The 24,451-nt window shown below is 37.9% G+C and overlaps 2 protein-coding genes across 3 annotated transcripts; both read left to right on the top strand.

Annotated features, from left to right (window-relative positions):
- Positions 1-6,212: 6,212 nt before the first annotated feature.
- Positions 6,213-16,086, top strand: kif2c (kinesin family member 2C). Of its 2 annotated transcripts, XM_008434166.3 has the most exons (23): positions 6,213-6,301; positions 6,498-6,573; positions 6,663-6,757; positions 9,109-9,207; positions 9,472-9,520; positions 9,611-9,646; positions 10,125-10,274; positions 10,529-10,648; positions 11,197-11,291; positions 11,380-11,475; positions 11,573-11,627; positions 11,735-11,897; positions 12,139-12,229; positions 12,322-12,385; positions 13,045-13,136; positions 13,226-13,368; positions 13,650-13,863; positions 14,023-14,133; positions 14,243-14,310; positions 15,402-15,477; positions 15,559-15,639; positions 15,703-15,796; positions 15,892-16,086. In XM_008434166.3, exons 2-23 carry the CDS (start codon positions 6,513-6,515, stop codon positions 15,951-15,953), a joined length of 2,115 nt encoding a protein of 704 aa, XP_008432388.1. In that variant the 5' UTR covers positions 6,213-6,301; positions 6,498-6,512; the 3' UTR covers positions 15,954-16,086. The 2 variants fall into 2 exon arrangements, with proteins under 2 accessions (XP_008432388.1, XP_081454274.1); XM_081598148.1 differs by lacking the exon at positions 9,611-9,646.
- Positions 16,087-17,389: 1,303 nt separating this feature from the next.
- Positions 17,390-23,486, top strand: selenot1a (selenoprotein T, 1a). Its single transcript, XM_008434168.2, has 6 exons — positions 17,390-17,590; positions 19,340-19,450; positions 21,162-21,288; positions 22,412-22,499; positions 22,706-22,872; positions 22,960-23,486. Exons 1-5 carry the CDS (start codon positions 17,451-17,453, stop codon positions 22,828-22,830), a joined length of 591 nt encoding a protein of 196 aa, XP_008432390.2. The 5' UTR covers positions 17,390-17,450; the 3' UTR covers positions 22,831-22,872; positions 22,960-23,486.
- The last annotated feature ends 965 nt before the right edge of the window (positions 23,487-24,451 follow it).

Below are 24,451 nucleotides of genomic sequence, written 5' to 3'. Positions count from 1 at the left end.
CACATAAAGGAACTGATTGAATTCAAGAATAGAGTTTATAGGCTAATTTCACAGTCATGGCTCAGCCCTTGTTTCTAATGCATTTAATTTTGTCACAGGACAGGTTCAGATTATGTTTAGGCTGAAAGTGTGCTTACTTAGTGTTTTCTGTGGCGTGACCCACTCGGCTCCCTTAGCTTAGAGTGAAAACTGACGAAGACGAAGCGGGAAATTGTGACTGACAGAGTGGCCCTGTGGACTAGTTACTGACCAAATGGAGAAACAGAGGAACCCCGAGCTGCACAGGACACATGTGTGTGAGTCTGCGGGAAGCAAAGCTTTGACATTAATTGTATTTCATTACTGCAGCTCACAAACCATAATCCCCACCCCCTCCTTCCCAAATCCTTACAGTGTACCTCAAAGAAAGAACAATTTTAATAATTACCACGACTATAACTCCAAGATCTATCCCTCCTATGGCTTAATTTCTCTATATTTAAAAAGGATCTGATGCTTTCATGTGGGTATCTAAGTAGCACTTTTGAGAAGCTTTTATGTAAGTCTTTATTAGTTACACCTCAGGGTGAAGAAAGAAATCTTCCATGCTGAGTTTTTAACTTTTGTTGATTTTTTATTTTAGGGATACGCTTTAAAAATGTAATTTTATTTCTTAATCTTTTAGCAGCTCTGTTATGCATATTTCCCAGTCGTTTTATAAGGGCACAGAACCCCGTGTAACATCACTGGTATCAAATAGTTATCGGATCTGAAGCCATTTGTGTTTCTACTAGAGATACTTAGTACTTTAAGAGGACATGGCTCATTGCTCTGGGCAACATAGTCTTGGGGTGGCACAAGTACATGGGGAAACAAAAACATTGTGTGAGCTGTAACCCAAACGAGTTTCCCATCAACAATTAGCATGTGCAGTCCATCTGGCATTTACACCCCATGCTGGGCAAAGTTAAGCACTCTCAGAAGATATGACTAAGCTGACGGATGATGATGCTTAGGTTGGTATCTGATTTTCAGCTTCGATTTGGTGCTCAGTTAAAGGTCTATTTCACTGGTTTTCAAAGAATCAGTAAGTGCATTTGATAATTTGCACTTCAAAAAAATAAACTACTCAGACGGATTAAACTTCAACTAGAGTGACTTACATTTAACAGTGAATATTTAAAACAGAGTTTGAGTTCCATCAAAGTTTTGTTTAATTAGGGTGAAATAAAGTATCGCCTATATATCCATATGTTTATGTATCTATGGATCCATCTACTGAAAATAATTGGACTGAGTGCCAAAGAGATTATTATAATCTGTTTCTTATCAATGAGGTAAACTGTCTTCATTGGGGGATAGTGTTTGATGGATGGAGAGGTAAATATGGGGAAAAGAAGGCCAATTCAAAGACTGGTTACCACTCCTGCTAACTACCACGGCTTATTTTTCTTCTGCTCCTCCTTGGTCAAATTTTATTGACATTCTTTTATGTGTTACGGACATGCTTAATTTTTACGCCAGATATTCAAATGTGCTGAAGAAATAACAAAGATCTACTGAACTGAAAGAAAGATAGAACTCAAAGATCAAAGATAGGCAAGATTTCTACTTCATAAGATGCAATCAATCAATGCAGGTGTTTTTACACAGATCTAAATATGGTGAAGCAAGAAAAACGTTTTTTCCTATTTTTATGTTTCAATGTCATTCTGTTATCCATCTAATCTTGACTCTCTGTGCTAAAGTTATGCCTTCTCATCCTTTAAATGCTTGCCTTAAGTTTTCCTCATAATTCAAAGACATATCAGTCTTGTCTAAGAGCTTCAAATCAGCCCAGAGGGACCAGGAACCATAGATTTACAATTCATAAACCCCCTGTGTGATAAAAATAGGTGTCTGTAAAGCATGTGTAATGCCCAGTAACTACTGTAAACAATTATTCTTTTATTGCAATGCTGGAATCAAGCTGCATCAATTTGCAGCAATAAAACAAGGCTTCTCTTTCTGTATAAATTGCATAATTTACCTATTTTACACTTGGTTTAAAACCAGTTACAAGGACCTTTGGACTGTTACTGGAGTGTACCCCTGACTTCAGACTATGGTGCTCTAACAAGATACAAAAGGATAATAAATACTAAATGAGTTATTCAAAAGCTTTCAATTAATTAAGATAAATGAAGTCTTATTTATACAGTAGCCTCTTTTAGATGCAAAACAGGTCCCCAAAATGTTTAGTCAATAAAAAATGTGAAGATGTCTTCTAGAGTGAATGTTATATTACAAACTTTGAATCTAGTTAGTTTCATGTCTTAGATGGTAACTCAAAATTGTCCCACATCCTGCATGTTGCCATCACAGTTTGCTGCTATGATGCCCTCTGGTGGCCATTTTCCATATTGGGTCACAAACTCCATGCTTTACAAGCCTGTGATGTCCCAAAAAGTCGTGAAATACATCAATACAACTTAATGCTTTTTAGGTTCCTTTAATTTTGCATTGGTCTGCGTGTAATCATATATATGTATATTTTTTTATTAAATATAAGAAATATGCCAGAAGTGACTGAAAATCAGGAATCTTGAAGTTTTGTTTATGATTACATTTCATACTCTGTAGTTGATGCAAACCTTTTATTAAAAATAAAAATATTAGAAAAGATCAAACAATTAGTTCTGATGAATGCCTTGCTGTACTTTTTCTATTTCTATTCCATTTTAGTTTTCCTCAGTGCTCATCTCCTTGTCTGTCAGCCTTCCTGGGTGGTTTTTAAGTGTGCTCAGCTTCACGCATGTGTGTTTATTTGATCTGCGCAGGGGGAACAGAGCCTTGGCCTCTGCCGATTTTCTTTACACTGAGAAAATATGCTTTTGCACAGATGGAAAAATGGGAACAGTTAAACAGACTCGGGGCCAACAGATACAAGTCACCCCCCCCCGAACCCCCCACATCCCTCTCCAACACCCCATTCCTCCGACCATCCACCTGAGGGACTGACACCTCTAAATGCTCTCTTCTTGTGACTACACTCCTCTCCCAGCTCATCTCTCGTGTAGAGGCTGTGGAGACTTGGCCAACTTTCAGTGTGCATGCTGATCCTTTTTTTTTTTTTTTTTTTATGAAACATATTTGAACAAACAAATGCCAACAGAGATAACTGTGCACAAACATGCACTGTGTTTGTGTAGGAGAAGGCCCATCATGAAGGATGCGTGTGGAATTATTGATATCAAATATTCAGAGGAAAAAAATTAAATGAAACACAAAAAAATATAAGAAAAGTTCAGAAGTATTTGGTTGAAATAACTGCAATATTAAGTGGGTTACTAATGTAATACAAAACAAAAATAAATCAGTAGTGTTTGGAAATGGAGTGAGTCTAAAGTAAGCGAAAGACTGAACTTGCATTTCTATGAACAGAACATCTCTGGACCTAGAGCATCAGGAATGTGTTATCCAGAACATAGCACTTCATCAATATGTCAAAAAGTATTTAAGTGTGAACAGCATTCAGTGAAACATTGAACAGTTGCATCAGAAGGTTGTTGTTTTTCTGCATTCAGCTCTGCTGGCTGGTTTGGTCTCATGTCTTTTGTACTCTGTGTCTTTGTTGATTACTTATCTGTTATCTGTTAGCTTTGACCTAAAGATTATGAAACACAGTTCAGACTTCTTTAAGAGAATGAAAACAGCTTTTTAATTACAAAACTTCTATCTCTAGCAGAGATATGTTCTCACAGTAGCTACACTGTGCACACTTCAGAGAGGTGACTGGACCTGCAAACTGGGAATAGAGGAGTTGCTCAGAGTGGAGGTGACATGTTTTGGGATGTTTTTTGCCTCATGGTGCTGCCCTCTGGTGTTGCTGTCCAGGGCATAAAGCAGTATCGAATCCCCTCTCCCCTCCCCCCCACAGCCGCCCCATCAAAAACCACTACAGAATAGAAAGCTAGCAAATGGAATCAAAACAAACAAAAGAACACCAAGACACTTATGGAAAAACGGACGTCGAAAAGTCGAAAGAGTCAACCTCATTAATACTATAATAAGATTATAATAAGATTAGTCTTTCACTTGCTAGTCAGTTAGTTCGAGGTTTGTACCAAGACTCCTGAAATGCCATTTTTATAGAGATTTATGAGAATGTATCCAGCCTACTTTGTAAGGCCTGACAAATGTAATTTAAAAATGCATAATTTATGAAATTGCTGAATTTCATTGTATCCATTCAAACGAACTAATATGTTCTCAGTTGCACTTATTTTAAATGCAATCTGATTTGATGCACCACTGTGGAAGTGCTGAATGCAGGCTGTGAAAATGATGGACCATCTGACTGAAGGGGAGCAGGGGGAGGTGCCTGGAGGAAAAGAGCTATGAGGGTGGGGAGAGGCAGGGTGGTGTGTAGGAGTTTTGGGGGGTGACAGGAACAGGAGGAGGGGAATGCCACCCACTAAGCCAGTTGTGGAGAAGTTCTGGGGGTTGGGCTGCCCACAGGAAACAGTTGTGGCTCCGTCCCAGGCCTCACACCAAGCAGCCCTGGGCCACCCAGTCGCCGGCAGACAGACCCACCAAATGGCCCGGACAGTCGACCAACAGGGATTTATTTATTTTTCATCCCTTGGTGGCGGCGGGAAAATTGCTTATAGCACAAGCTGTTTATTAGAACTTTGATTTGTCATGTGTCAGCGTTCGCTTGAGGGGGAATGTGTATACACAAGTCAGGCTTGTGTATAGTAGAATTAGGAGGCTTGGAGGCTGAGGGTGTGGAGTAAAGGAGCTTTTGGTGGTGGTGGTGGTGGGGGGGTTCCCACCCTGAAGGCAAAGGCTGAACTGCAGATTGGGTCATTCTCCAGCTGTCCCTGCTTGTTGATGTCACAAGGGACTGGTTTGCAGAAGGTGTGGGAAGACAGAGACAGCATGTGGACAAACACAGGATTACTGTTTTCACATGGATGAAATACTGTATAGGCCAAATGGATGAGTAATTAGGAGGATTTGGCCACAACTATAGGGTGTTGCAGAAAAACAGTCCTTACAACTGAAATATCTGAGATATCTGAGACAGCAGTTCATGTCTTGAAATGTTTATTGGGTTTCTAGACAAGCAGCTGAAATATTTTGACACAGATCTTTTTAAGAGGTCCTGAAAACCTGCTTTTATTCAAACTGGAAATAAATTTCCTTAAATTCTCTATGAAAGTCCAAGCAACAACTTTCTCAATTCCAATACTACTACAGATCAAGCAAGTTATCTAACTAATGTTTGAGCAATCTTATAAGGGTCAAAATATGATTAAAAACAAAGACTGATATGTTTCACTCTATACATACCTGATCGTTAGCTGCAGCTATTTCAATTAAACAACCTTATTTCAGTATCAAAATTTCTGCATCATATATCAGTATCAAATGGTCATCAGATCTGCCGACCATATATATACATATATATGCAGGCTATATATATATATATATATATATATATATATATATATATATATATATATATATATATATATATATATATATAGTGGCTGCACAGTGGCGCAGTTGCCTTGCAGCAAGAAGGTTCTGGGTTCAATTCCCAGCCTGGGGTCTTTCTGCATGGAGTTTGCATGTTCTCCCTGTGCGTGCGTGCGTGGGTTTTCTCCGGGTACTCCGGTTTCCTCCCACAGTCCAAAACCATGACTGTCAGGTTAATTGGCCTCTCCAAATTGCCCCTAGGTGTGAGTGTTTGTGTGCATGGTTGTGTGTCCTGTGTGTCTCTGTGTTGCCCTGCGACAGACTGGCGACCTGTCCAGGGTGTACCCCGCCTCTCGCCTGAAACGTTGGCTGGAGATGGGCACCAGCACCCCTCCCGACCCCACTGAGGGAAAAAGGGTGCAAGAAAATGGATGGATGGATATATATATATATAGGTTTTTATATAAAAAAATGGTTTTTATATAAAAAGCTATATGTAGCTTTTTTGAAAGCTGTATATAGTTTTCAAAAAAACATATATAGATATAGTTTTACAAATACACGAGGAGACTTCTTGTTTTCTGTGGTTTGAAAGACGTACATTGCTTCAAATAGTGTCAGACGTTACACAATCTGTGATTCAAATGAGCACGTTTGTTATTGTGGTTTTAAGGGCTTTCATTTGCGTAATTCCCAAAGAATCCAGGAAGTGGCGCTATATGTATCTCTGACTTTTTTTCAAATAGCCAAAGAAGAAGAATGTCACTTACTACGTAATTATATAAGCCAATCAGGAGCCTGGACCGTAGGAAATAACGCTTGTTTGAATCTTTGGCGGTGCACTGGGTTGTCGCAGGTGAGGAATATTTCCTTTATCAGCGAAAGGAATAATTAATAGATATAGAAGAATATTCTTTTAATGTCAGGGTAGAGATATGTCTAAAGACGGTTATTTCTATTAGTTTTACGCCAACCACTTCATAGCACCGCGAGCTAGCTTATTAACCCAAACGCTAACGGAGGTACATTTGACTTTTTTCTCCTTTCGACAGCAAAAAGAAACAAAGATGGACAATAATCTTTCCAGACTTTTAGTTGGGCTTTCTATTCAGATCAGTCGCAGTGATGGTGAGTTTGTATATTTGTTTTCTTACGTGATATATCGTGTGCTAAATCTTAACTGCAAGCTCGTCTTCGGCTTGTTGTTCGTCACCCAGGTCGAATCCATTCAGCCATCGTTAAATCCGTTGATGCCTTCAAGTCTACGGCAATGGTTGAATGGCAGGAGAGGAAAATCAGCCGAGGGAAGGAGGTTAGTGATTTCATTTAACAAAAGCGTATTTGAAAAACATGGCATGAAACCCACACTTTTTAAAGATCAAGCTTAAAGTAACAATTTCAAAATGACTTTTTGTGTGTAGTAGATTTAATCATCTACTATTTAATCTATCTACAGTGAAATACTGGGTTGAGTAGTTGAAATACTGGGAAAACAATCTGAATGTTTTTGAGTCGTCTTTTTATTGAACAAATATTTCACAAGATTTTTCCAAAATCATGACAAATAATATCTATAAAGCATATTTTTCTTCAAGAAGGGGAAAAAAATATCTACATAGGATTTATGCAGAAATTGCAAAGTTTACGTCTTATCTTTCTTGCTATATATGATGCAGTTCAAGACGTAGAAGTTAAAAAGCAGTCTCATTTTTATTGCTACACCTGGTAAAATGCATAAAAATCTTTGCATGATAATCACATAATGCCTTTCATTTATGTACTTGCACATGGTTTCTTGGGGAGAAAATCCAATGTTTTAAATTAGTATATTGGAAAATCACCTCAAACACCTATAATACACAAGTAACTTCCTAACAATAACAAACTGCTTTGACTCCTTCCAGTCTGATTTTTGTGCTCACCACAGCACGGAGACGGCCCTTGTAAAAGTGTTCAATGACATCCAAATAAATACAGACTGGGAGAACCACAGTGCTGGTTCTGTTGGACCTCAGTGCAGCTTTCAACACTGTTGACCACGACATTTTACTGAATCGACTGGAGACTTGGGTCGGACTCTCCGGTCCAGTGCTCAACTGGTTTGAATATTGCATAAAGAACAGGGATTTCTTTGTTTCAATCGGAAACTTCTCATCAGAGAGGTCAAAGGTCACATGTGGGGTACCCCAAGGTTCAATCCTAGGACCCCTTCTCTTCAATATTTATATGCTCCCACTGGCTAAGGTTATAACGGGACATAAGATTAGCTACCACAATTATGCAGATGATACACAGCTCTACATCACGATGTCACCAGGTGACTCTGAATCCATCCAATCACTGAATAGATGCTTAGAACAGATAAATATGTGGATGTGCCAAAACTTTCTGCAGCTGAACAGAAATAAAACTGAAGTTATTATCTTTGGACCAAAAGAGGAGCGAACCCGAATCAACGCACAGCTTCAGTTATTACAACTAAAAACCTGCGATCACTCCCGATACCTGGGAGTAGTGATGGACTCTGACCTGAACCTTCAGAACCACATTAAGACAGTCACAAAGTCGGCCTTCTATCACCTGAAGAACATCTCTAGGATTAGAGGACTGATGTCTCAGCACGATCTAGAGAAGCTCATCCATGCGTTTATCTTTAGCCGCATTGATTACTGCAACAGCGTCTTCACAGGTCTGACTAACAAATCAGTCAAACAGCTGCAGCTGATCCAGAATGCTGCTGCTCTGGTTCTCACTAAAACCAGGAAGATGGAGAACATAACACCAGTTTTAAAGTCCCTACACTGGCTCCCTGTAGCTCAGAGAATAGACTTTAAAATACTGATGTTAGTTTATAAATCACTGAACGGTTTAGCACCACAATACCTTAAAGATCTGTTATTGTTGTACCAACCGTCTAGATCTTCTGGTTCTGGTCTACTCTGCATCCGCAGAACCAAACGAGGAGAAGCAGCATTCAGCTTCTATGATGATGTTTTTATCTTTTTTTTTTTTAAATCTCTTTCTCACTGTTTATTTAATGTCACATGCTGTTTTTATTTTAATTATGTAAAGCACTTTGAAATGCCTTGCTGCTGAAATGTGCTATACAAATAAAATTTGATTGATTGATAGTTTAATATGGTATTATTCTTTATTTTAAGATTAAGGAGTATTGAAGGAGGTATCTTGATGTTTTTGATTAAAAATACTGTTTTTGGAAAAGAAATGTAAAACTTTAAGACTGACAAAACTATTTATTTGTTCCACAATTTCCTGATTGTGTGTGTATATCATTTCCTTGTTTGGAGTTGCTAAGTGTCAATAAAGGCTGTAGTTCAGTCATTAGGCTCTCTCAAATGACTGTTCTTGTTACTTTTAAGTTTAACCCACATATAAGTTTAAGTTTAACCCATGTATAAAAAAATGTGGCAGCATGTTCCTGAAAACTATAAATTGTTTGAAAATAGAATTTCTTTTCCTCACTGTGAATTGTGCAAAAATGACAATTTCTGCATTATGATTGTGAGGGGAACAGTTTGAGCAGAAATTAGGATTTCTGTTTAAATGCCATGCATTAGTGCAAGTTAACAGAAGGATTAAGTTTTGTGCTGAACAGCTATTTTCTCTAAAGACAATCTGCATGTAAATTTCTTTGTTTTTCAGATTGAGATTAGCGAGTTATGCCATTTAAATCCAGAGCTTTTGGACCATGTAAATGCTGCCACCAGAGCTGCTGAACTGCCATCTGCTGCTCCTGACAAGGCAAGTGATAATCTGTATATTTATTCATATATCTAACAAAAAGAAACTGCAGAACTAAAATTATGACATGCAGATAAATATCAGTGTATCATCAGTGCATCAACACCCATACCTTCAAATATTTCCATCTTACTGTTTTAGCCAATATAATTGTGCAGAAAGAGAGAATGCATAAAAAGTACAAATTCAATAGAGGATAACGCATGTTTGATCAAAATAAATAATTCCTAACAGAAACTTCTTTTGTCTGTATTTCTTTCACAGAAGTATGAGGGTCGACTTCGCTCATCCCGTATCCCTGCTCCTTCTTCCTGTATGTAACCAATGATCTAGTTTTTCTCTCGCATCACTTTCAGTAATTTTCACCTAAATTACTGAATTTAGACTTTGTTTTATCCAAAAGTCTCAAGTCCATGGGCCAAAAATAACGAGGAGTCAGGTTGGCAACCCTCACTTTTCTTTCTTTAAAGAAAGGAAATGATGCACAAAATCACAATAACAATCCTGCGAGGGCTTTCCTCAGTTCTGTTCAGGACTGAATCTCTGCTTTATTTTTATAAGACATGGGTGTTGTGGGTATGCTGGGCATGCAGCACAACTTGGAGCCAGTTTATTCTCACTATTCTGGGAGGAAAATTGTGTGGTAGAATGTTGGAAGAACTGAATTAATTGTGGTGACACTAAACACCTTTTTTTTTTTTTTTTTTTTTTTTTTTTACATCGACTTCTGAGCCTTTGTTCCTTTCATGTTCTGCTGCCTTAGTCACAAATTTTACAGTACTGTTAAGATTGTCATGCTTTAGCTGTGATCGCGTATTTAGAATATAACTATGTTGATCAGTTCGTTATACACAGAAATTGGCTTATTAAAACTCATTGCTTTTCTTTTTTCCCTCTTGGATTTATCTTTTTCTTAGTTGCCTTACGGTCTCAGACACGGCAGACATGTTTGTTCCAGCCACCAGCATCTGTGGTGTCACCAGTGGCAACAAGCAATGCGTCCTCTCAAGGGAACCCAGAGACAATCTGTCCTGAAATGAACCAGTCAGTGCAGCCTACCAGCTCTGGTTAGTAGTGATCCCCCAAAATGCCTCCTGTTTGAAAGCATTCCATATCTAGACAACTGACTTGTTTCAGTGGATATACAGTTATTGTTTTTAGTGACGTGTACTGGCCCTGTTTTGTATTAGATGTCATTTGGATATTTTTGTGTAATCTGTATGCGTTTTAACTGTATGCTTCCACATTTCAGTGGTTTACTTATTTCAGTAATAAAAATTAGATATCTTTTATAAATACCATTCTTTCTTTCTTTGTGCAGCTCACCCTTTTCAGCCGCGGAGAGGAAATGAAGCCAAACTAGCAGAGCCGCTGCCTCCTGTTGATGAGTCGGTCAAAGAAAACGAGCCTGACAGAATGCCTTCTCTGCCTTCAGCAAGAGGTCAATAATTTTTACCCATAAACCTATTAGATGTGTAGGTTCTTGTACATAGGCCTGTCACAATAGATAAATTAAAAGAAATGCAATAATTTTTATTTGCTTGATTTATTGTTTTTCTTTATTTTATTTAATTAAAACTGAACAATACAGGTATTCAGTCTGGTGATTTGGTCTCCACTATTTTCTTTCTTTCTTTTTTTTTTTTTTTTTAAAGACAATTTTGCTTACACAGACTCCATAATTAATTTTCTTTGTTGTTTCTGTTTTCATTACTTATCTTGGATATTCCAAATGCCTTCCGGTTCCAGTGTTTGAATGTTCATTAGAATTTAAAGTTTATTGATATTTGAAAATGTGTTCTTGCATTTTCATGCCATTATTATTATTATATTACTTGAAAATGAATGGTCTCAAAACAATGTTATTGTTTATGGCAATGATTTCTGGGCCAATTTATCGTCCAGCAAAATTTGTTACAGGCCTAATTATACATAGTCTACTCTGTACAATAACATAATAAAGATGATCCCCACATCTCTGCATTGCAGGCAGAAGAAAATCTGTGGCTCAGGAAACAAACAAAAGCAACAAAAGGATTTCCAGTGTCATGAAGCCCTTTGACATGCAACCCAAGAAAGGAAAGGTTGGGGAAAATCTTTTTTTATTATTTTTTTTTAGCCATTTTGTTTGTCTAAAGTTAAATATCAAACACTGATTTCCCTTTGGTTTAGTTTGGAGAGTCATCTCGACCAAATCAGAAGTTCTATGAGATGATCCAGGATTTTAGAGAAACCTTGGAAATAACTCCGATAACCACTTCTGACCCGGTGAGTTCTGACACGGAGATCGTGTTCCGTGTTTGAGGCTGTTTTCTACTTGTACGGTTTTTACTCCACTTCCTTAATCGCTGGTTTACTTTCACAGATTGAGCCTCACAAGATTTGTGTGTGTGTTCGCAAACGGCCTCTAAACAAGCAGGGTGTGTGTTGAAAATGTCTTATGACACGGTGCCAAATTAATATAATGGAATAAACAGAGGAACCCAAAGTTCATTTTTACTTTTGTGTGTTTTTTTTTTTTTTAAAGAGTTTAACAAAAAGGAGATTGATGTGGTGTCCGTTCCTGGCAAAGGTGCGTTACTGGTCCATGAGCCAAAGCAAAAAGTGGACCTGACCAAGTACTTGGAGAACCAGGTCTTCCACTTTGACTACTCCTTTGATGAGAATGCCACCAACGAGCTGGTCTACAAGTAAATATGAAATAATAAATTCGGTTTGTCACCTAAAATAATTTAAAGTCTGTTAAATCAAACTAAAGACTAATTCTTTTAGTTTAGTATCATCTTTGTTGAACAGTAAATCATTTACTGTTCTGTACTTTTGCATATCCACAAACAATAGTAAACAAAAGTTTGCAACTTAACTAAATGTTTATTAAAGTGCTTTTTTTTTGTCTTCTAATTCTTCAGTTTTTCTTGGTTTTGCTTTCAGGTTCACAGCCAAACCTTTGGTGCAGTCCATTTTTCAAGGTTGCATGGCGACTTGCTTTGCCTACGGCCAGACTGGAAGTGGCAAGACCCATGTAAGCCTCCGTGAACCCTACAAGTTTTAAGATTATGCTTTAGTCAATTTTTCTAATTCAGAATGGATTTTTCTTTTCCTAACTCTTTGTAGACAATGGGAGGTGACTTCACAGGAAAGCAGCAGAACAGCGCTAAAGGAATCTATGCCTTAGCAGGTGAAACTACAATTTATTACTTTCTCTGTGGCCAGTTGAATGTAAATTATTGTAAATGTGTAGTGTTTTGAAAATGCAGATCAAATAGAAGTGATTCAGCTAACCTTATACAGTGCCCTTTTTGTTTATTTGCACACCTGGTAAAGATGTGTAGGAGGACTTGCTGTAAATTAATCTTTTATTAGGTTTTTTTTGCATTGTCTTGCAATGAGGAAAAATCCAACATTTAGCCAGGTTCGTCCTCTGTCATCATCAGATGCGTCTGTTCATGTAGAATTAAGTGCAGCCAGAGTAAGACAACGACAGAGTCAGTAACCCTGGATGGATATACAAAGCTGATACCCAGATTTGTACAACTGCTTAAAAACAATCTTCAACATCAGGTCTCTCTAAGAATGCTCTGATAGATAAATCTGTTTAATAGCACAGGGACCATTTCAGAACGACACATAGAGAATGTTAAATAGATGTGCATTCCTGCATCTTACGTTGTTGGGGGTCTCATGCACTCTCACCGGGCTTACTAAAGGACATCTTGAATTAAAAAAAAAGAGAGAGCTTTACTTGTAAATTGAAAACTTGTGTATAGAAATGCCAGTAAATGTTGAGGGTGCCCCATATTTGGTCTACATTTTTATTAATAATGTTTCATATTTCAGCCCAGGATGTTTTCACCAATCTCAACCACAGGAGGTTTGCTAATCTGGATCTGTGCGTCTATGTGAGCTTCTTTGAGATTTACAACAGCAAAGTAAGAAGGAGCTCTGATGAAGCACGAGTCACTCTGACATCAGCTTGTTTGGGTCCTCCTCGTAGAAACATTTTACTATTTCGATTCAGGTGTATGATCTGCTGAACAAGAAGGCCAAGCTGCGTGTCTTAGAGGATGACCGACAACAGGTCCAGGTGGTGGGACTGGAGGAGGTCTGTGTGTCCTCAGCAGAAGACGTCATCAGGATTATACAAACAGGAAGTGCATGCAGGTACTTCAGTGCAGTGGTGTGAGATGGGTAACCTCGTATAGTAGGAAATAGGCAGAAATTAAAATTTTCCACTTTTATTTTTTTTAAATGATCATTATTCATAGTGGCCCACAAGTTGGATAAAATCCCTACAAATGCAGCCTTTAACTTGTAGAGATTGGCGCAAGTTCTGATTCTAGCTTTAGTATGAGTGGCCAATAAATATTGCTATTTTGACACGCATCTTTATGTGTCTTGTAATAAAACTAATCCAAATCGTTCCTCTACATCTACCTGTTCAGAACATCGGGGCAGACCTCAGCCAACGCAAACTCCTCCCGCTCCCACGCCATCCTCCAGATTGTCCTGCGGTGCAATAATCGTGCTGCCACTTTGCACGGCAAATTCTCATTGATCGATTTGGCGGGAAACGAGCGTGGCACGGATGTCAGAAGCAACGATCGCAGCACTATGGTGGAGACGACCGAGATCAACCGCAGCCTGTTGGCTCTCAAGGTAAAAAGCATGAAACGCGCTCGTCCTGCAGAAAGAACTTTTCCCTGAAACCTTCAGTTAGGAGCAGATAAACTTCAGAAAAAAAAATTATATTCAGGTGGAGGAAGGTTAAAGCTATCCCCCTTTAGCCAATTGTGTCCTGTCCTGTGTGTCTTGTAGGAGTGTATCCGTTCTCTAGGGAAGAACAGTGATCACATTCCTTTTCGAATGAGTACATTGACCAAAGTGCTCAGGGATTCCTTTATTGGAGAAAAGTCCAGAACCTGCATGGTATGGAGACTCACCTAACCACCTCCAGTTGTCTTGGTGTTGATCTTGGTTTGTGTCCAAGTTTTTGATTTCTAAAATGAACATGTTTATATTCCACCCTCCATTTCAGATTGCCATGGTGTCTCCAGGAATGGCCTCATGCGAATACACAATGAACACACTTCGCTACGCAGACAGGTACAGAGACGGTGTGACGCTGCCTAATAATGGAGTCTGGAATCAGAACTCCTGAAGAATGCTCAGAAAGCAGTTTTATGCTTTAGCAAAAATAAATCGGATGTAATCCAGAAAGATTTGGAATTTGATTTCTAGTATTTTTCTAGACATGCATGGATAAAAGTAATGATTACCGGAAAAGTATGCATTTTCAGAGTTCATTGTCTATTTAGTAGTCTAAATTTCTTCTGCATCCTTTCTTTCTAGTATACTTCCTTCTCCTGTGTCCCTCCTTTCATAATACTATAATTACTTGACTTTCATTCCTTCCTATTTACCATCTTTTTTTCTTGTCCGTCTCTTATTGTTTCCTTGTGTCCTGCCTCCTTGCATCTTAGCCTTCCTTTATGCTATATTGTCTGTTTCTTTCTTTTTTTTTTGTCCATTTCCTCACCCTTTCCTTGTCTTTTCATTTGTTTTTTTTTTCCCTTTCTTGTCTGTCTGTCCTTCCATCCTTGTGTTCTTCCAGGTTCCGAATTTTTGCTTGTACCATATGTAAACCTTGCCTATAGTACACATGCATACCATAAATTCTAAGTGAATGTTTGTATTTCAAAATGACTGTGAAGGACTGAGATGTTTGTCGCTCTTCAAAATGACACAATAATGTACATAGCTGCATCTTTTTAATTGGTTTTAGGAGTGATGAAAAAAATTCTAGCTTTTTTTGTTGTTGTTAAAGCTGAACTTCATAAAGCGTTATCCAAGAACAAGCCATTAGGAAGTCAAAGACTTAATTCTGAGTTATTCTTCAACTCAGTGATATATCTATTTTCTAACTTCATCTCAACAGTAGATTAGCCTTTTTATTTTTTATTTTCTCAAAAAGCTTAATCTAAAATCTTTTCTAAATTAGTTTTGTGCTGAATATGCTTTTGGTTTATAATCAAAATCAATTAGACCGTCCTTCAAGAGAAGCGATCCCCTATTGCCATTTCAAACCGGTTACTAACAACTAGCTTTTTGTCAGGACATTTTATTCATCCTTTTAATGAAAATTCTTTTGAAAATTGCATCCATTACAACTTTAAACATTTCTGTTTCTTTGGCAGAGTGAAGGAGCTGAATGCTAACTCCAAAGTCACAGCACAGAAGGGGAAGGAGCCAATAAACAGTTCTTCCGAAGAGGTGCATTACATCACAACACGCAAAATCCTGGACTTAATAATGTACTTATTCCAAATGCATTTATGATCTGTCTTTTTACAGGATTCTTCTGTTGATACCAGTGTGCTGGACATCATATCTCAAGTTGCAGAGTTTGAAGAAAAAGTCTATGGAGAGCTGAAGGTAGTTTTTATCATTTTCGTTGTTGTTGTTTAAGAAAAATTAATTTTATTTTTTCTTATTCAGAGAGCAGATGAAGTTGTTAAGGAAATGGACAAAATCTCATACAACATTGAGGAAGGGCTTCCTGAGCTGGTGGACTACTCCAGGAAGTTGATGGGTTTGTACAGGATTTGACTCGTCCTTGTCTGATTAGGTTGTGTTTCCAGTATTAACCAAAAGAATTTATATGTGTACGTTTGTATTTGTTTGCAGACTCAGTTCTGGCTCTACAATCTGCTGTCACAAAGGAGCGCATGGCCAGGCTGAACCTCTGAAAAGCCAGATATTCCTGCAGAGAGACAAATTTTCATTTTTCAGCTATTTTTATTGTAATGTATAATTTGTTAAATAAAATGCAACACTAACAATAAAAAGAGGAAAAAAAACAATAATGGCATGGTTCTTAGAAAATCCAGAATTTGCTTTCTTATGACACTATTTGCTGACATGGTTGTAATTATTTAAAGAAAGCTGAAAGTACAGCTCTTGCATGCTATTCAAACTACAGCAAATATGATATTAAGATATATTCTGCAGAATATTAAATAAAAAGCTTTTTACTCCACGGGTAGATGACTGATATCGGTAAATATTTAGAAAAAAAGTAAGATATATATTTTCTCATTGGCTTTCCAATAGTGTGAATAATTTGTATTTTGGCTAGTTTTTTGTACATACTCACCGCCTTCTTTTAGGATAAAATGGAATTAAGCCACTATAAAGTAAATGGTACTAAAAAGAGACATGCTTAAAAGAATAAACCAGCCGTAGTGTCAAGAAACATACCTTACTGTTAAAATGGTTTGCAATTGCATTTTTGCCATTTTGCAGCTGTGTACCTTTTTATTTAAATGGCTCAAACGATGTTATATGTTAATATCTAATTTGAAATTGCACCTTGACAAGCAAAAAAACAAGACGTTTCTTCCTTCAATTTGTATTCTTGTCCTTAAGATGTGATTTGGATTGCACAAGTTGAAGACTCGAGAAGCTGAATGCTTCAAAAAATAATCTAGCTCCTAAATATACCACAGTATTAAATTGTTGCAATAATTGTTGGAGTGCACTGATACCTCACAAGAATTAAGTTATTGATGGAACTTAGATTTCTTGGGTCACTTTGTCAATAAAAAGAAACAACCAAGCATGACTAAATCTACCACAGTTGTGGGAAAAAGTCTTATTACCTTTGCACAGTAGTGAATTGATTTCTTCATATACATTTCCTCACACAGTAACAAAATGTGCTTTATGAACAAAAGACAAAGATGCAACTTGACAGTACATTGTTTCTGGTTACATCTAAAATAACTACACAAGACATAAAAATAACATCTTAAATGATGTTTTGATTATTTTTTATGATGGAAAAAAAGGGTTAATATATGACCAAGCCATGCTGAGAGTTTTATTTCATTTTAAGAACATTTTCAGCTGTTGCTGTCCAAGGTTGAGGATTGTGAAGATAAGTGTTAAAGGTGTTTGAGAGCTTACAAGATAAACGCAATCCACATCTAATGAATCTTAAATTAAAATCACAAATACTTTAAAAGAAAACGTCCATTAAAAGCGCCCATGTAACCATTGCAGAGCACTCAGGACTCGCAACAGCGTTGAAAGGTGATATCCACAGCCAGACCAATAGGGGGTGCTCTATGCGTTCTGACAACCTGAATGCACGTTGCGAGTAAGAAGCGGAGGCGGGGTTTAAGCAGTAGGGGAAAAAAAGATTACAGATTAACGCAGAGCAGAGGTAAGCAACCGTGGACCGGATGGCCATGAAGTGGTTGCGCTTTTCGCTCCTCGTTTTGGGGGTGTTCTCGCTGTGTTGCTCCACGGCTGGTGACAGCAGCGGCATAAAGAAGATGAAAATGCAATTTGCTACGGGACCTCTGCTTAAGTTTCAGATCTGGTAAGCAGACGACGAAAACAGAAATCTGGCGAGTCATTGCAAGCTAACTGAAAGAAACCAGCTAACATCGCCGTTCGGACACAAGCGAATAAGATGTCAGTTAGTTTGTGTGCGGAAAAAAAACGGTAACTAAGGAGAGCGTCAACTACCGTGTGTTCTTACAGAAACGCCGAAACAAAATTTGTGAAAGTAAAATATTTGGTAGCTCACATACACATCGGAAACATGGCTCCACTTCCGCAGTGAAACATATTAAATCCTCTAAGAACCGCCCCAGCGTATGTGGATTAGACAAACATTTTTTACGTAAGGTACAGACTACATTTGGGGGTGAGTGAACCTGTGCGATTCAAAACTTTTGGTTTGAATCGCACATGTAAAAAAATCTTCACTGAACCTCAAACGAAAACGGTCAAAGCAAGTTTTAAGTTAACTTTTGTTACCAGAATGTTCACCACTAAAATATTTAATCTTTTATTTAAAAAAAACAAAAAAAAAACGTTTGTCATTTTCTGTACAGACTATGCTGATGTAATTAAACAGAGATTGTACATCATGATAAATGGCAACCTGGTTCTACTCAAATCCATCATGACTATATCAATGTTAAAGTTTTGTACAAATATGTGTTAGTAGAAGGTTTTTCACTTTATTTTTGTTCAGCTAAATTCACTTTGTACCTCTGACAGCCTGCTGATAACGATGTTGTTTTGGCTACTTATTACCTGTCTGAAACGGGTCTGTCTAGATTGTGAAACTTCATTTCTTAGTAAAGCTGCTTGTATAGAAACATCAAATGGAAAAAAACCCCCAGAAAGTTAGAAAAACTGACTATTGATTTGCATTTGCACAGTGTTAAACTTGGACACTCAACTTCACCTCTTGGTGTTTTTGCTCTTTACACACATACATAAATGATGATGCATTCGGCACATCAAGTTGGTATATTGATGCATAAAATACCTCTGATCCGTTCTTTAAATGAGCAAATACGACAGGATTTGACGCCACTGTTCGGAACAACTTATCACTTAGAAAGTTTCGACAAGCAGAGAAAATGTGTTTTTAGTTAATTTCAAATTGTGATTTTTGACAGTCTTGGTGAGTACAAGCAGACCCTCATCTGCATTGCATATATTCTCAATAAGAAAAACGAGTTGCAACAAGTTAAGCAAAGATTAACTTCTTAAAATTACTTTCAAAACCGAGTGGAGGAAAGTTATGCAGAGAGAGCAACAGCTGTGTATGTGAATTGGGGGGGGAAATGTGAAATGTTGTGCACACTGGTGGGACTACAGGTGAATGAAATGTTCAGATTCCACAGGTGTTTAGAAATAAAAATTCACTGCAGTTAAATATCTGACTGCAGACGGAAAAACGCGAGGAAAGTTCTGAACACTCTTATACTTGAGCATTGTTCTTAATTTCTGCTGCTGTTCATTTATCTGATGAAAAGGGCCACTTATTTAAATGACTGAATTTCTGGAAAATCAAGAAGGAAATCAGTTGTTGGTGTCGGTAACTCAGGAACATGTGAAATGTGCCTCAGGCTCCACGATACGTTTGGAAGAAAAAAGAAAATCTTTTTATAACATTCAGCTGCTCGGGAATTGAAAAGAAAATAAGGCCTCTTCTTCTCTGCAATACAGTGGAAGTACTGTCTTCCAGTAAATGCTGATAACTATGTTGTTTTGGCTACTTAAATTCTGTTTTTCCAGTTGTACAACCTGTCCTCCTTTCCTTCTGCAGCATTTCCTGAGGGTACAAGCGGGTGTTTGAGGAGTACACGCAGGCCTTGTACCAGCGGTACCCAGACATCCGCATTGAAGGGGAGAACTACCTTCCTATACCCATCTATCGGTAAGGGACAGCCATTGTCTAGCGGCTTACGTTTGGATTAAGTCCAGCCAAGGATCAGGTATAATTTGTTTAACAAACTGAAGTTCCCTTGGATACTCATTTGCTATTATCACGTGTAACAGACGGCTAAATGTCATCAGTTGTAGATTTGGTTAGGACCTGGAATGTGCTTTTTAATCATCAGCTTGTATCGGGATGCAGTGGTATGTGCCCTGCCTTTTCTGATTTCAGCTGATTAGCAGGTGCCTCAATAAATGAGCATAGTAATGAAACGTAGATTCATTTATTCTGTTTAAGCGGTGAACTTTATTTATTACGTAGATTGTGATGTACTCTAAAGTATATGTACTCAGTATTTGTTTGGCAATGCTTTTAGATGAATTACCACATCACTGTGACCTGGAGGTTTTCAGCCTGTGGCATGGAATGTATGTAATGGGTCTATTTGATTTTACATTTTGGACTAAACTACTGAAGCTAATGAACTTCTGAATAGCTCATTTGTTTTGGCTAATTTGTGCTCGATCATCACTGGTTGAATCCTTAATACTAATCAATCGATTTTTATTGGTTCTATTGCTTACTTTGCAACGTTTCTCTTATTTCAAGAAATAAACTGGAAGAAACAAAGTCAGACTCTGTGAAACCTCGGTCCCATTAGAGTTGCACTATATTTGCATCGATGGGAGGCTGGTTTTATGCAGCCTCTGGTGCCGCATTTCAACAGGGAGTGTCACCGAGACTCCTGGGTCTTCATCTGGTCCACTTAATGAGCACACAAGAGATTGGCTACATTTCAGAGAGGCGACTCTCTGAAATATCTCGTCACATGCTTCAAATGCTCCAGACATCATTTCTTTGAATTCTTGTGAAGTTTGTCATTTGCTTATGTCACAGCAAGAGCAAGATATTCCTTCAGGTAGCTTTTTGTTTCACCAGTTCTGCTTTTAAACGTTAGAAGTTGCGCAGAGTTTAGAGTCCAGCTTTGGTTAAGCTCAGATCTTGAGCTTCCAGGGCTGGTCTCGTAGCTATAAATGACCCCTTTTATTCTTTCGGTCAACTAGTAAACATGACTTTACTCATTTATTATATGAAATGGAATGTTTTGGGTTTTTCTTTTTTTTTGCTCAGATCAAGTTACTTTTATTGAGGTGTCAATACACAAAAAAACTTATATTTTCTTCATAGGCATGACTAGTGCTCTTCTACGTTTTCTCTGCCCCACACCTAAAAAAAAAAAGAAAATGCATAGAGTTATCAATCATGGAAGATATGCTGGCTGTGCATTCCAGCAACGAATGATATGAGGTAATGATCCATGCCGGTTACTCATGAAACGCTGTAACAGAGCTCTTACATACGAGCTGAACTCCTGGGCAGAGTTCAGGGCTGGAAGCCATTCAGGCAGTGCGCGATGTGCCTCAGATAATCACATGGCTGTGGTCCAAGTAGGACTTCCAGTGGTTGATGTAGCAACACCACACATCAGCAACATTAAGAAAAGAACATGTTTAAATGGAAAATGGGGAAGTTTGAGTAACTTTCAGTTCACACTTCCCTCAATGATGTAAATGAATAAGTGGCAGAGAGACTGTCCACATGTAGGACAGACATTTTCCCCATATTTTCTGATTGTTCAGGTGTTGGATAGAACATCATCCCAGTGTGCGTTGTGTTCTGCTTCTGATGAGATCGTATCTTATTTCCACAGACATGTTGCGTCCTTCCTGTCTATGTTCAAACTGCTGGTGATCGGACTGATCATAATCGGCAGGGACCCATTCACTCTCGTTGGTGTTCAAGCCCCAGGAATCTGGGAGTGGGGCCAGCAAAACAAGGTGAGGATTTCTGTTTCATTCTAAAATCACACACTAATAGGGGGGATGTGGAGGATGCTGCCATTTGATTCAGCTGCTCTGGGTTTTTTTTTTTTTTGTTTGGGTTTTTTTTTTTTTTGCGCCATTACAGAAATCACTTGGGTTTTATTTAGAATTGGAGAAAAATGGTCTCAGGGGTGTACATATGCACTTGTAAGACAACCAAAGGTCCCACGATTTCATTTTAGGCTCTCTAGCAGAGCTCTGCATGTTTTTAAAGTTCAGTATTGCTTAGATTGTTTTCACCGGGGTCATTGATACTCCCATCAGAGAGTGTGTTGCATCACAATATTCTGTAGTTGCTGTTCCTTGGACAAAAAATTTTAAGATTGATAGTGACAGTGTTGGGTTTATGTTTCGCATCCACCTGAATAATGTGTAGTTGCGTCCCCGCTAATAAATCTGAAGTCAGCTTCACTAATGACACCAGATGCTGTAATCCTATCAACTAATCAGCAGAGCGTTTTGTGAAAGAGGGTTTCAGTCTTGGACATGAACAAATCAGTCCAAATCTGATAAAATAGTATAGAAAAGAAGCTTGGTTTATTCCATCACTTTATCAATACGTGGGTTTGTGAATTGGCAAACCCACTGATTTATTCATCTATTACTTTCTCTATCTGTTTTTTCAATCTATGTCCGTCATGAAATTATTTATTGATTCTTTGTTACATTTCAGTTTTCTGTCCATAACACTTGTTATCAATACTTTTCAAATAAATGATAATCCTTCAATTTGTGTCAGTCGTCGGCCCATCCATCTGTTGGCCTTCCTGTCCTTTGTGGGTTTATGTATTTAAAGCTTGACCCTTGTATGAATGTCATTGAGTACTTAAAGTTTCAATGAATTAGTTTTTTTTTAAATGGGATAAAGATGACTTAAAACTTTGAACACAAAACATGGTTAGGGACCCTGCATTATTCAGCATGCATATTTTATTTTATTTTTTTTTATTTTTATTTTTTACAAGAATTCAATGCTTTCTTGTGGATTCTCTCTAATGCCTGCCAGGTCAAAACGAACATATCTCATGTTAACTTTTTTTGTTCAGACTTTTAACCCAGTTTTTGTTCTTCTTGTCAGATATATGCCTGCATGATGGTCTTCTTCTTCAGCAATATGATTGAAAACCAGTTAATGTCGACAGGAGCGTTTGAAATCACATTAAACGGTGAGCATTTCCTTTCCAGCATGGCTTCAGAGACTAAACCCTAACTTCTTGTTCGACTGTGTGACATCAACAGCCTTTTATTGGTGAAAATGCATTATTATATTTGACGTGTGGAGCTACATGTGAGCAACATTTATTACTTGTTATTGTGCTGCCGCTCCAAGCATAAGAAAAACTCAGCCACATTCAAAGTCTTGTTTCTATAGACGTGCCAGTGTGGTCGAAACTAGAGTCGGGTCACCTCCCCTCCATGCAGCAACTCGTGCAAATCCTGGACAACGAGATGAAGATGAATGTTCACATGAACACAAGAACGCATCACCACTCCTAACCCTACTTTTCAAATCCTGGCTGGAGCTGAAAGCCCCTCCTTGTACGTTTACTCTGAATTTCTTTTTATGTCAGCTCAATCTTGACGAGGTGAAACGTGTGACCCACACCGACTCTTTCTTGTCCCCAGGTTCGAGGTGGGCTTCTCTCTGAGCTGTGAAGTGATGTTTATGAAGGTCTGCGCTGAAGGCAGGAGGACTGCTGGCACAGACTGGATGCCCCCCATCACTCTTCACCGCGCTCCGCAGAGACGTCCTGCCCCCGACGCCAGAGCGGGATCCATGGCAACAGTTTAGGCTGTTCTGTTATGTTCTTGTACTATCCATATTACTGCTGATTTCATCCAGGCAATTGGTGGTCCACTGAGGGAAGATTTAACATCGATTATTGTAGTCTTTAACCTGTTTCATATAATTGACCTTTGTGAATGGAAAAAAAAATAAAAATGTTATTTGTACCAACGAGCCATATGTAGAATTCTAAGTGTACCTGTAAGAGACGTAGGGAACCGTATCAAAAATAACCCAATTAAGATCTGTAATAATTGTTGTGAAAATACCATTAAGACCATGTCTTGGAAAGATTTCTGAATAATTTTTATATTTACATGTTGGAGGAAGCTATGAATATTAATAAAACGTAACAATTTCTGTGTGATCTGGGTTAAAGTGTTTCTATTTATCAAGGATTTAAAAAGACCAATTAATTTATCTCACTTGTGTAGATTATTTTTCTCTTTTCTGTATCTCTGCTTGCCTAAATGTTTAAACAAAAAGGAGGACAGATTAACATCTAGATGTTTTTTTTATTATTATATATATATATACACACAACTTTTAAGCGTGTTTCTGGAATAATTTAAATAACTTGAGGTCGAGAGAAGCTGAGGGGTCAGGTAAATTCCACCATACTTGAATCTTGCAAGGAGATGCTGGCATGAACTTAACCATTGGTAATTTTCTGCAAATCAAAATCTATTAAATCAATTTCTATATGTATTTGTCAATGTGTAATCACGTTGATACTGTTATTCATAAATCCTGATGTGTCGGTGAACCATCTAAGTGGTTTACAGATGAAAGCAGTCTGATCTCCCTTGTGCTCATGTTGATGTGGTTAGGATGTATTTAGGTTCTTTTGATTAGGCCAAGCACATCAGGTTAGATATCAAGATCTAAAGGTTCAGGGAGCCTCGTGTATGGCCACATATTAAAAGTCAGGCCTGGGGAGTTGGAAGAGTATGCTGTAGTTATTGCATTAAATAACAAGAAAGATTGTTAGAAATTAGCAAAAATACAATGATAAATTATTATGAACCATATTCACATTCAGATTACTGAAAATGAACCACGCTCCATAGATGTTCTGTCTCTGACACCAGAGTTGGATTCATGAATATGAATACATGGGCACTGATGTAGTTCATGGATGGGTGTACTGCACAGAACATGGACATTCTTTTCAGTAGATGTCCATTTCTTGATCAGAAATTTAATATAGTGTTATGAAAAGGTGAGCTTTAGTTCACCTCAGCTTTGAGCCAAAATTATCTAAATGTCCCGACAACACGTGAACTATCCTGAGTCTTGAGGAGTTTCAAAAGTATTCTAGTTCACTGGGAT

The sequence above is a fragment of the Poecilia reticulata genome, chromosome 17, assembly GCF_904066995.2.
Source record: "Poecilia reticulata chromosome 17, P_reticulata-male-v2, whole genome shotgun sequence".
In the NCBI taxonomy this organism is placed as follows: domain Eukaryota; kingdom Metazoa; phylum Chordata; class Actinopteri; order Cyprinodontiformes; family Poeciliidae; genus Poecilia; species Poecilia reticulata.
Note: the sequence above shows the minus strand (reverse complement) of the source record. Positions and strands in the feature narration are given on the sequence as shown.